This window comes from Oncorhynchus clarkii, chromosome 30 (genome assembly GCF_045791955.1).
Source record: "Oncorhynchus clarkii lewisi isolate Uvic-CL-2024 chromosome 30, UVic_Ocla_1.0, whole genome shotgun sequence".
NCBI classification, from domain to species: domain Eukaryota; kingdom Metazoa; phylum Chordata; class Actinopteri; order Salmoniformes; family Salmonidae; genus Oncorhynchus; species Oncorhynchus clarkii.
The window spans coordinates 42,085,801-42,099,696 of NC_092176.1; the positions used below are offsets into that span (position 1 = coordinate 42,085,801).

Sequence of the window (13,896 nt, forward strand, 5' to 3'; positions counted from 1 at the left end):
ATTTTGGGTCAGAGACAGGCTTTAATGACGTTGGGTCAGAGACAGGCTTTAATGACTTTGGGTCAGAGACAGGCTTTAATGACGTTGGGTCAGAGACAGGCTTTAATGACTTTGGGTCATGTGATCAGTGGCAAATTCATATCTATATCTCCAAGGCAACAAGAACAGAATAGAGCTTCGACAGACAGACAGACAGACAGGATGTATTGTGACCTGGTAACTAAATATTGTACCATAGTAGCCCGAAACAAGCAGAACCAATCAACAGGTAAATATTACCCTGTTCTCCCTGTGTCTGTGGTCATGGCAGCTACAATATTTTCCACACGGTCGTGTTGATGATGCCAGTAGAAACAGAGGCGTTTTAACAATAGGTATGTTGTTGAGTTTAGAAATGGCATCAGGGAAGAAATAATCATTAGAAGTCACATTGGGTTCAGTGGAATGAACCTTTGCCCCTGTCTGAGGTCCTGAGCGCTCTGGAGCAGGTTTTCATCAAGGATCTCTTTGTACTTTGCTCCGTTCATCTTTCCCTCGATCCTGACTAGTCTGCCTGTCCCTGCCACTGAAATATATCTCCACAGCATGATGCTGCCACCACCATGCTTCACCGTAGAGATGGTGCCAGGTTTCTTTCAGACGTGACGCTTGGCATTCAGGCCAAAGAGTTCAATCTTGGTTTCATCAAACCAGAAAATATTTTTCCTTATGGTCTGAGTCCTTTTAGGTTCCTCTTGACAAACTCCAAGTGGGCTGTCATGTGCCTTTTACTGAGGAGTGGCTTCCGTCTGGCCTCTCTACCTTAAAGGCCGGATTGGAGTGCTACAGAGATGGTTGCCCTTCAAGAAGGTTCTCCCATCTCCACAGATGAACTCTGGAGCTCTGTCAGAGTGAACATTGGGTTCTTGGTCACCTCCCTGACCAAGGCCCTTCTCTCGTGATTGCTCAGTTTGGCTGGGAGGCCAGCTCTAGGGAGAGTCTTGGTGGTTCCAAACTTCTTCCATATAAGAATGAGGGCCTTCAATGCTGCAGAAATGTTTTGGTGCCCTTCCCCAGATCTGTGCCTCGACACAATCCTGTCTCGGTGCTCTACGGACAATTCCTTCGACCTCATGGTTTGGTTTTTGCTCTGACATGCACTGTCAACTGTGGAACCTTATATAGACAGATGTGTGCCTTTCCAAATCATGTCCAATCAATTGAATTTACCACAGGTGGACTCAAGTTGTAGAAACATCTCAAGGATGATCAATGGAAACAGGATGAACCTGAGATCAATTTCGAGTCTCATAGCAAAGCGTCTGAATACTTATGCAAATAAGGTATTTCTGATTTTTATATTTTTATAAATTTGCAAAAACAATCTAAAAAACAGTTTTTGCTTTGTCATTATGGGGTAGTGTGCGTAGATTGATGAGGGATAAAAATAATGTTTTAAATCCATTTTAGAATAAGGCTGTAACGTAACAAAATGTGGAAGAAGTGGGTCTGAATACTTTCAGAATGGACTGTATATCAATCTCTCTATCTCGCGCCTCTCCAAAGGACATTCTACATTTACGCAGCTGATTAGCTACTTATCAATTCATCTGAGACTAAATTTCTAATTTAAAGGAACAACTAAAGCCAACAACTCAGCGATAAATGAGAGCAGGATGGGCGATTGTGGGTTTGCATGGCTCTTTAGTGGACAGAAATAGAGAGGTAAGACAGAGACAGGGAGGATGGACCGCTTTTAAGTGCGTCATGCAAGACAATCCCATACAGGCAGACAGGTACTCCTATCGTGATTGATTACCGGCATTTCCAACCTGTCAAATAGATGTTTCAAATCTACGTTTTTTTTTCACCAATAGGTTTATCTGGTTTTACAACTCAAGACCAGACGAGCAGAAAAAAACATTTTAGGTCTATGATTCCTGACAGGGAGAAACTGTTTAAAAAAAAACATTTTAGGTCTATGATTCCTGACAGGGAGAAACTGTTTAAAAAAACATTTTAGGTCTATGATTCCTGACAGGGAGAAACTGTTTAAAAAAACAGGTTTGCTTTAATATAGGGGTGTGGACAGCCATAATGGGCAAGCAACATCCTTTTATTCATAGATGTCTATAGAAGGTTTTATTAGTCATAAACATCTATGGCCTACGCATCATTTCAGGGAACAGGGGAAGGAAAAACTAACGCCGAACCGGCCATTCAACAGTTCATCATTAACATAAAAAAAACGGTCTATCCCGGCTTGTTGTGGTATGTAGAGGACCAGGGTTGGTCTGGGAACCAGGAAATAGATAAATCAAATAACTGAATAAATCTAAATACAATAGCTTAGATTCCTTGTTGTCCTTTTTGGTGAGAACGGAGTCATTAGGGCTCTAAGTTATTTTAAATTTCTGTACGTTTAACATCCAACTTGACCCAAATCTTTGATGACTTTGGCATGAATCCCAAATGGCACCCTATTCCCTATGTAGTGCACTACTTTTAACCAGGGCCTATAGCCAAATGGCACCCTATTCCCTATGTAGTGCACTACTTTTAACCAGGGCCTATAGCCAAATGGCACCCTATTCCCTATGTAGTGCACTACTTTTAACCAGGGCCTATAGCCAAATGGCACCCTATTCCCTATGTAGTGCACTACTTTTAACCAGGGCCTATAGCCAAATGGCACCCTATTCCCTATGTAGTGCACTACTTTTAACCAGGACCCATAGCCAAATGGCACCCTATTCCCTATGTAGTGCACTACTTTTAACCAGGGCCTATAGCCAAATGGCACCCTATTCCCTATGTAGTGCACTACTTTAACCAGGGCCTATAGCCAAATGGCACCCTATTCCCTATGTAGTGCACTACTTTTGACCAGAGCTCTAGACTAGGCCCTGGCCAAACATAGCCCCGTTTACACCTTGGCTAACATTTGAGTTTCGTAATCTGATCGATATGACCCAATCACAAAGCTTATCTGATCTAGGTTTTGTAGCGTCTAAACATTGTTATTAAAATGCGTCTCTTATCCATCCACGGTGTCTGCGTTGTGATCAGATTAGCTGATGTCTCCCTGTAGGGTGAATTTGGGAATAAAGTGGGACACTTTTTTAGCATTTCTGTCTTCTGTAAACCTCTTTCGAAACATCTAATCAACATATTATCACAACACACGATACATTTCTGAAATCCTCAAGATGTTTCCTAATCACACAATGACTATGCTGCTATTAGGGTGTACCAGTTGATCTAACCTGCTATAATAAGGGTGTACCAGTTGATCTAACCTGCTATAATAAGGGTGTACCAGTTGATCTATGCTGTAATAAGGGTGTACCAGTTGATCTAACCTGCTGTAATAAGGGTGTACCAGTTGATCTATGCTGTAATAAGGGTGTACCAGTTGATCTAACCTGCTGTAATACGGGTGTACCAGTTGATCTATGCTGCTATTAGGGTGTCTAACCTGCTGTCCCAGTCTACCAAACGTCAACTGAAAATATGGTTTTGACTCAGTGTACACAAATGGGTGTGTCCCATTTAGCTTTTGATGTCGTTGTGTGATTAGGAAACATCTTGAGGATTTCAGAAATGTATCGTGTGTTGTGATAATATGTTGATTAGATGTTTCGAAAGAGGTTTACAGAAGACAGAAATGCTAAAAAAGTGTCCCACTTTATTCCCGAATTCACCCTACAGGGAGACATCAGCTAATCTGATCACAACGCAGACACCGTGGATGGATAAGAGACACATTTTAATAACAATGTTTAGACGCTACAAAACCTAGATCAGATTCTACGTATTCTGAATTCCCTCAAATAGCAACACTAATAAAAGTAGAAGAAGACAGAATAGAACAGGACAGAAGAAGAAGAGGAAGCAGACGAAGAAGAACCGGAACCTTGCCTAACCTAAGTACAGGGGGGTCCTCAATGTAAACTGAATATATTTAATTCATTGGCAAAAAAACAAACTATAATTGTCCCACTTTAGAAAGTTATGGCTGGTAAAGTGGACTAACAAAAAAACGAGACTTTAACAATTGACAAATAATATTGGCAACTTTATGTATTTGATGCACCAGTACATATAGTATGAACATTTATATCAGAATTTATTTACATCAGAATTTTTGCGCTGTGCCTCATTTATGACCGTTTTATAACCTCATTAAAACAGAAAAAAAGTTTAGTGACGATAGTTTAGATTTTTTTCTCGTCAGACCAAGAAATAAAGTCGTCAGCATTAAGCTGTCCCAGTTTATAATGTCCCACTCTTTCCCCAACTCACACTACTATGCAAATTATTTGACAGATATTCTTTCAAAAAATAATATGGATTTGACTTTTTTTTAATTTCAATTACCTCTGCCAAGCCAATGGTTCTACCTGTCAATGATTGACATGGTTTGACCATCCAGAACTCTTTACACCAGACACAATGCAGTGATGGTCAGGACGATCTGAGCACAATCAGGACAAAGGGTGCTTGTTAGCAACAGGCCTTCTATAGGGAACAAGTTGCCATCTGTGACATAGACTTGATTTCCTTTCATTGTGACCTGATCGTGTCCCGCGGCTGTTTTAGGAAACTTTTCAATAGGATGGAATTTCAGAACAAGAAAACTCTGACCTCTAGTGGTGAAATGAGGTAACAAGTTATCACAGGGCGTGCAGCGCTAAACCATGGTGTTAAGGACCATAAGGACGTTATAGAACATTCAACAAAATATTCAAACAATAGTCATTCGATTTAAAAACATTTATTACAAAAAAAATATTAAATACATGTTAACATTTAAAAAAATAATAACTTATTTTTAGATATTTCAATAAATAGCCTTAATTTGTTATGGGAAGATATTGTGATGATGATGATGGTGATGATGATGATGATGATGGTGATGAATAAGAAACAGAGGGATCAAACTAAACAGAGTTTTCCGAGCCACCGTAGGTCTTATAGGGGAGATGTTTTTTTTCACACCTAGAATAAGAGAGGGACAGAAGTGGAGGAAGAGACACAAAAGAGACAGAAAATGATAAAAAGTTAAACAAAGTAAAGAAATCACTCTATTCCCCCCGTGGCGGTCATCTATATAAGAGGCTAAATACAGCCCACAGAATGGGGTTTGTTTCCAAATGACAGTTCTGTCTTGAATGTCTCGAAGAACGACTTATAGAAGCAGTTAGGATGCCTTGTTCAAGGGTACATCCACAGAATGTTCACCTTATCAGCTCAGGGATTCAAACCCGCAACCTTTCAGTTATTGGCCCAATGCTCTAACCACTAGGCTATCTGCTGGCCAACTTGCTCTGCTTCTATCCCCTCTGATAGAGTGAGGGATTATGTCAGCTCTACTCATTACATTTCTGTCTGATAGAGTAAGGGATTATGTCAGCTCTACTCATTACATTTCTGTCTGATAGAGTAAGGAATTATGTCAGCTCTACTCATTACATTTATATCTGATAGAGTGAGGAATTATGTCAGCTCTACTCATTACATTTCTGTCTGATAGAGTAAGGGATTATGTCAGCTCTACTCATTACATTTCTGTCTGATAGAGTAAGGAATTATGTCAGCTCTACTCATTACATTTATATCTGATAGAGTGAGGAATTATGTCAGCTCTACTCATTACATTTATATCTGATAGAGTGAGGAATTATGTCAGCTCTACTCATTACATTTATATCTGATAGAGTGAGGAATTATGTCAGCTCTACTCATTACATTTATATCTGATAGAGTGAGGGATTATGTCAGCTCTACTCATTACATTTATATCTGATAGAGTGAGGAATTATGTCAGCTCTACTCATTACATTTATATCTGATAGAGTGAGGAATTATGTCAGCTCTACTCATTACATTTATATCTGATAGAGTGAGGAATTATGTCAGCTCTACTCATTACATTTATATCTGATAGAGTGAGGGATTATGTCAGCTCTACTCATTACATTTATATCTGATAGAGTAAGGAATTATGTCAGCTCTACTCATTACATTTCTGTCTGATAGAGTAAGGGATTATGTCAGCTCTACTCATTACATTTTTATCTGATAGAGTGAGGAATTATGTCAGCTCTACTCATTACATTTTTATCTGATAGAGTGAGGAATTATGTCAGCTCTACTCATTACATTTTTATCTGATAGAGTGAGGAATTATGTCAGCTCTACTCATTACATTTATATCTGATAGAGTGAGGAATTATGTCAGCTCTACTCATTACATTTATATCTGATAGAGTAAGGGATTATGTCAGCTCTACTCATTACATTTATATCTGATAGAGTAAGGGATTATGTCAGCTCTACTCATTACATTTATATCTGATAGAGTGAGGAATTATGTCAGCTCTACTCATTACATTTTTATCTGATAGAGTGAGGAATTATGTCAGCTCTACTCATTACATTTATATCTGATAGAGTGAGGAATTATGTCAGCTCTACTCATTACATTTATATCTGATAGAGTGAGGAATTATGTCAGCTCTACTCATTACATTTATATCTGATAGAGTGAGGAATTATGTCAGCTCTACTCATTACATTTTTATCTGATAGAGTGAGGAATTATGTCAGCTCTACTCATTACATTTATATCTGATAGAGTGAGGAATTATGTCAGCTCTACTCATTACATTTATATCTGATAGAGTAAGGGATTATGTCAGCTCTACTCATTACATTTATATCTGATAGAGTAAGGGATTATGTCAGCTCTACTCATTACATTTATATCTGATAGAGTGAGGAATTATGTCAGCTCTACTCATTACATTTTTATCTGATAGAGTGAGGAATTATGTCAGCTCTACTCATTACATTTATATCTGATAGAGTGAGGAATTATGTCAGCTCTACTCATTACATTTATATCTGATAGAGTGAGGAATTATGTCAGCTCTACTCATTACATTTATATCTGATAGAGTGAGGAATTATGTCAGCTCTACTCATTACATTTTTATCTGATAGAGTGAGGAATTATGTCAGCTCTACTCATTACATTTATATCTGATAGAGTGAGGAATTATGTCAGCTCTACTCATTACATTTCTATCTGATAGAGTGAGGAATTATGTCAGCTCTACTCATTACATTTTTATCTGATAGAGTGAGGAATTATGTCAGCTCTACTCATTACATTTCTATCTGATAGAGTGAGGAATTATGTCAGCTCTACTCATTACATTTTTATCTGATAGAGTGAGGAATTATGTCAGCTCTACTCATTACATTTCTATCTGATAGAGTGAGGAATTATGTCAGCTCTATTCATTACATTTTTATCTGATAGAGTGAGGAATTATGTCAGCTCTACTCATTACATTTATATCTGATAGAGTGAGGAATTATGTCAGCTCTACTCATTACATTTCTATCTGATAGAGTGAGGAATTATGTCAGCTCTACTCATTACATTTATATCTGATAGAGTGAGGGATTATGTCAGCTCTACTCATTACATTTATATCTGATAGAGTGAGGAATTATGTCAGCTCTACTCATTACATTTTTATCTGATAGAGTGAGGAATTATGTCAGCTCTACTCATTACATTTATATCTGATAGAGTGAGGAATTATGTCAGCTCTACTCATTACATTTATATCTGATAGAGTGAGGAATTATGTCAGCTCTACTCATTACATTTATATCTGATAGAGTGAGGAATTATGTCAGCTCTACTCATTACATTTTTATCTGATAGAGTGAGGAATTATGTCAGCTCTACTCATTACATTTATATCTGATAGAGTGAGGAATTATGTCAGCTCTACTCATTACATTTCTATCTGATAGAGTGAGGAATTATGTCAGCTCTACTCATTACATTTTTATCTGATAGAGTGAGGAATTATGTCAGCTCTACTCATTACATTTCTATCTGATAGAGTGAGGAATTATGTCAGCTCTACTCATTACATTTTTATCTGATAGAGTGAGGAATTATGTCAGCTCTACTCATTACATTTCTATCTGATAGAGTGAGGAATTATGTCAGCTCTACTCATTACATTTTTATCTGATAGAGTGAGGAATTATGTCAGCTCTACTCATTACATTTATATCTGATAGAGTGAGGAATTATGTCAGCTCTACTCATTACATTTCTATCTGATAGAGTGAGGAATTATGTCAGCTCTACTCATTACATTTATATCTGATAGAGTGAGGAATTATGTCAGCTCTACTCATTACATTTCTGTCTGATAGAGTAAGGGATTATGTCAGCTCTACTCATTACATTTTTATCTGATAGAGTAAGGGATTATGTCAGCTCTACTCATTACATTTCTGTCTGATAGAGTAAGGGATTATGTCAGCTCTACTCATTACATTTTTATCTGATAGAGTAAGGGATTATGTCAGCTCTACTCATTACATTTCTGTCTGATAGAGTAAGGGATTATGTCAGCTCTACTCATTACATTTCTATCTGATAGAGTAAGGGATTATGTCAGCTCTACTCATTACATTTCTGTCTGATAGAGTAAGGAATTATGTCAGCTCTACTCATTACATTTATATCTGATAGAGTGAGGAATTATGTCAGCTCTACTCATTACATTTCTATCTGATAGAGTGAGGAATTATGTCAGCTCTACTCATTACATTTCTATCTGATAGAGTAAGGGATTATGTCAGCTCTACTCATTACATTTATATCTGATAGAGTGAGGAATTATGTCAGCTCTACTCATTACATTTCTATCTGATAGAGTGAGGAATTATGTCAGCTCTACTCATTACATTTATATCTGATAGAGTGAGGAATTATGTCAGCTCTACTCATTACATTTATATCTGATAGAGTGAGGAATTATGTCAGCTCTACTCATTACATTTATATCTGATAGAGTGAGGAATTATGTCAGCTCTACTCATTACATTTCTATCTGATAGAGTGAGGAATTATGTCAGCTCTACTCATTACATTTCTATCTGATAGAGTGAGGAATTATGTCAGCTCTACTCATTACATTTCTATCTGATAGAGTGAGGAATTATGTCAGCTCTACTCATTACATTTCTATCTGATAGAGTGAGGAATTATGTCAGCTCTACTCATTACATTTCTGTCTGATAGAGTGAGGAATTATGTCAGCTCTACTCATTACATTTATATCTGATAGAGTGAGGAATTATGTCAGCTCTACTCATTACATTTATATCTGATAGAGTGAGGAATTATGTCAGCTCTACTCATTACATTTTTATCTGATAGAGTAAGGAATTATGTCAGCTCTACTCATTACATTTATATCTGATAGAGTGAGGAATTATGTCAGCTCTACTCATTACATTTATATCTGATAGAGTGAGGAATTATGTCAGCTCTACTCATTACATTTTTATCTGATAGAGTAAGGAATTATGTCAGCTCTACTCATTACATTTATATCTGATAGAGTGAGGAATTATGTCAGCTCTACTCATTACATTTATATCTGATAGAGTAAGGAATTATGTCAGCTCTACTCATTACATTTCTGTCTGATAGAGTAAGGAATTATGTCAGCTCTACTCATTACATTTATATCTGATAGAGTGAGGAATTATGTCAGCTCTACTCATTACATTTATATCTGATAGAGTGAGGAATTATGTCAGCTCTACTCATTACATTTATATCTGATAGAGTAAGGAATTATGTCAGCTCTACTCATTACATTTATATCTGATAGAGTGAGGAATTCAACACGACCCTGTTGAAACTGTCACAATTTATTCCTCTTTCTTTCTCTTCATCTTTCTCCTTCTCTTTCATTTCCTCCTTCTCTCTTCCCATGCATCTCTAGCCCCTGACAGGCAGTGTGTCGGTCTCTGTGTGTGTGTGTGTGTGTGTGTGTGTGTGTGTGTGTGTGTGTGTGTGTGTGTGTGTGTGTGTGTGTGTGTACCTTCTCTTGATGCAGCAGTAGAGAACGACAGCGAGGCAGCAGACGAGCAAGGCCACGCCCACACAGATGCCAATCACCTCCTCTGCTACGGCAAACTTGCACTGCGTCGCCTGGTGGGTCAACAGACCACAGCGAGGGCCACTATAGGACATGTCACACCTACACACAGAGAGACATTTTTAGTTCTTTCTGTCTGTCTGTCTGTCTGTCTGTCTGTCTGTCTGTCTGTCTGTCTGTCTGTCTGTCTGTCTGTCTGACTGTCTGTTCGTGTGTCCTGTCTGTCTGTCTGTCTGTCTGTCTGTCTGTCTGTCTGTCTGTCTGTCTGACTGTCTGTTCGTGTGTCCTGTCTGTCTGTCTGTTTGTGTGTCCTGTCTGTCTGTCTGTCTGTCTGTCTGTCTGTCTGTCTGTCTGTCTGTCTGTCTGTCTGTTCGTGTGTCCTGTCTGTCTGTCTGTCTGTCTCTGTCTGTCTATCTGTCTGTCTGTCTGTTCGTGTGTCCTGTCTGTCTGTCTGTCTGTCTGTCTGTCTGTCTGTCTGTCTGTCTGTCTGTCTCTCTGTCTGTCTGTCTGTCTGTCTGTCTGTCTGTCTGTCTGTCCCTGTAGGCTACTTCCCTCTAAACACATCTGTCTGTCTGTCTGTCTGTCTGTCTGTCTGTCTGTCTGTCTGTCAGTCTGTCTGTTCGTGTGTCCTGTCTGTCTGTCTGTCCTTACGTGCAGGCAGGGGTATCGCTGTCAGGTGGGTACATGTCTGTCTGTCTGTTCTTACGTGCAGGCAGGGGTATCGCTGTCAGGTGGGTACATGTCTGTCTGTCTGTCTGTCTGTCCTTACGTGCAGGCAGGTGTATCGCTGTCAGGTGGGTACATGTCTGTCTGTCTGTCTGTCTGTCTGTCTGTCTGTCTGTCTGTCTGTCTGTCTGTCTGTCCTTACGTGCAGGCAGGGGTATCGCTGTCAGGTGGGTACATGTCTGTCTGTCTGTTCTTACGTGCAGGCAGGGGTATCGCTGTCAGGTGGGTACATGTCTGTCTGTCTGTCTGTCTGTCTGTTCTTACGTGCAGGCAGGGGTATCGCTGTCAGGTGGGTACATGTCTGTCTGTCTGTCTGTCTGTCTGTCTGTCCTTACGTGCAGGCAGGGGTATCGCTGTCAGGTGGGTACATGTCTGTCTGTCTGTCTGTCTGTCCTTACGTGCAGGCAGGGGTATCGCTGTCAGGTGGGTACATGCACTGTCCGTTCAGGCAGTAGTCAGCATCTTCGTCTCTACAGTGTTTTGACATCCTGAGAACACGAGGCTCCTCCGCATCATTACCTGCAATCAGCCAATCAGAAAATAGCTTCATTGTCCCTACTACAAAAAAAAAGCATAGTGCATTCAGGGTAAAACACACACACACACACGCACGCACGCAAGCACACACACACACACACACACACACACACACACACACACACACACGCACACGCGGTTCTTGTAACAGAAGCATTTGGCTACACGCACAATAACATCTGAAAAACACGTGTATGTGACCAATAACATTTGATTTGATGCTTAAATCTAAAAGCCCTTAACCTTTACACTCGGTCTAGTTAAGGTGGGGCTCGGGTGATCTTTGGAAACAGGTATCTGCATCCTGAACAAACTGGAAGGATCTGTTTTGTTGGAAGCCTGTAGCAACCATTTTCCAAACCATCGACGAAAGGAGGGCCTTCCAGTTTATTCAGGATGCCTGTTTTTACAGGCACTCTTTTTGACCATTCAGATCTGATCTGTTTGAAACATATTTGGGCAAACAGATCAGAATTGGGATGCCTGTGTAAACGCAGCCTCTTAAAAGTAGCCGTTGAAACTCACCATTTACAGGTAGTGTAGTGTTCGTGGGCTCTGCAAGGTCCAGGCTGAGTGTCCGTTGTGTTGGTTGAAGGTTGTCTGAAGGTTCTGCTGACCGAGTCACGGTGGAGAGGATGAGCCACAGTGCAACCAGAGTGGTGGAGAAGGCTGTGGAACGGAGAGATGGGGGGGGGGGGAAGAGGAGAATGATGATGATGACTGTTTGTCCACAGACATTTTAGAACTGCTCTCATTACATATTATCTCTTCTAGAACGTTGTTCTGAAATTCTTCTAACAGACAGACATTCTCAAAGAACCTCAATACTTCCTGATCTAACGTGATTGGACAGGTGAAAGCCAGCGCCTGGTCCAGACCACTTGTCAGATAGTGACTAGGCTAGACTGAAGGTTGCTTTTGCAAAGTGTTGTCAGATAGTCAAGTTTCAAAAAAGGTGCTTTTTTGTTGTTGTGGCAACTTAATTGGGGAGAACGGGATCGTGGTAATGGCTGGAGTGGAATCTGTGATGTATTTTGATGCCATTCCAAATACATGGTTTCCATGGTTTCCAGGTGTTTGTTGCCATTCCATTTTCTCTCCATTCCGGCCCATTATAATGAGCCCGTCCTCCCCTCAACAGCCTCCTGTGGGAGTGACCATACTACGTTGTGTAGATTGAAAGCCATACAGTTCAATGATGTATAGCCTACTACAGTATATCTCTATAGATAAATCCATCACATACTATATACAGATCTGTCTGGGTTGTCTCAGTTCTCTGAGGGGTCCCCAAAGGGACACTCATTTCTGCTCTATCCCAGGACTAACGTACCTGGGTGACCTGATGAAGGGCTTGTTGGTAAGTTCTGTAGTTTCGTCAGGTGTGTTAGTGCTGTGCTAAAGAACAGACACACACACACACACACACACCCAGACCAGACCAGACCAGACCAGACCAGACCAGACCAGACCAGACCAGACCAGACCAGACCAGACCAGACCAGACAGACAGACAGACAGACAGACAGACAGACAGACAGACAGACCAGACAGACAGACAGACAGACAGACAGACCAGACAATCAGACAGACAGGTTGCAGGGCACTCACCGGTTACTGTCTGTTTCGGTCCTGACATCTTGTGGTTTTCTAAGAGTGTGGACGTCCTCAGACTGTCTCTTCCTCAGGTGTGTGGTTTACAGTGAAAGTCTGGTGTGCTTTATACTCCTTTAATCCCTGTCACGACTTGCACAACCAATGGGAGAACCAGAATTATGGGGTAAAGTATATTCCCTTTCCACAAATGGCACGCTCAGCTGCTTCCCCCGCATCACTTCCTGTCCCATTGCCCCCGGTTACCTGCATGCAGAGGCAGAAGCCTCTTGGCCAGGTATTAAACAGGTTTGCAGTCCCAGGCGGCAGGAGAGGATTCACTCACTCTCACACACACACACACTCTCACTCTCACACACACACACACACACACTCTCACTCACACACACACTTTCACTCACTCACTTTCACACAGACACACACACACTCTCACACACACACTCTCACTCACACACACACTTTCACTCACTCACTCTCACACACACACTTTCACTCACACACACACACACACACACACACACACACACACACACACACACACACACACACACACACGTGTTGTCAGCCCACACAGCATCTGGAGTTTACAGCACTTAATGAAGTGTGTCCATGCCCATTCCTTCTTGGTCTCCCCTCTTTCTCCCTTCCACTCTCTCTTTCTCCCTCTCTCTCTCTTTCTCCCTTCCACTCACTCTTCCTCCCTTCCACTCACTCTTTCTCCCTCTCTCTCTCTTTCTCCCTCTCTCCCTCTTTCTCCCTTCCACTCACTCTTTCTCTCTTCCACTCTCTCTTTCTCCCTTCCACTCACTCTTTCTCCCTCTCTCTCTCTTTCTCCCTCTCTCCCTTCCACTCACTCTTTCTCCCTTCCACTCCCTCTTTCTCCCTCTCTCCCTCTTTCTCCCTCTCTTACTCTTTCTCCCTTCCACTCACTCTTTCTCCCTCTCTCACTCTTTCTCCCTTCCACTCACTCTTTCTCCCTTCCACTCACTCTTTCTCCCTCTCTCTCTCTTTCTCCCTCTCTCCCCTCTTTCTCCCTTCCACTCACTCT

At 40.8% G+C, this 13,896-nt stretch overlaps 1 protein-coding gene across 1 annotated transcript; it reads right to left on the reverse strand.

The window, feature by feature from the left end:
- Positions 1–4,824: 4,824 nt before the first annotated feature.
- On the reverse strand, positions 4,825–12,975 carry LOC139389898 (epigen-like). Its single transcript, XM_071136914.1, has 5 exons — positions 12,846–12,975; positions 11,760–11,903; positions 11,096–11,216; positions 9,915–10,073; positions 4,825–4,980 (listed from the first exon to the last, which is right to left on the reverse strand). The coding sequence occupies exons 1-5, from the start codon at positions 12,871–12,873 to the stop codon at positions 4,923–4,925; spliced, it is 510 nt and encodes a 169-aa protein (XP_070993015.1). The 5' UTR covers positions 12,874–12,975; the 3' UTR covers positions 4,825–4,922.
- Between the last annotated feature and the right edge of the window lie 921 nt (positions 12,976–13,896).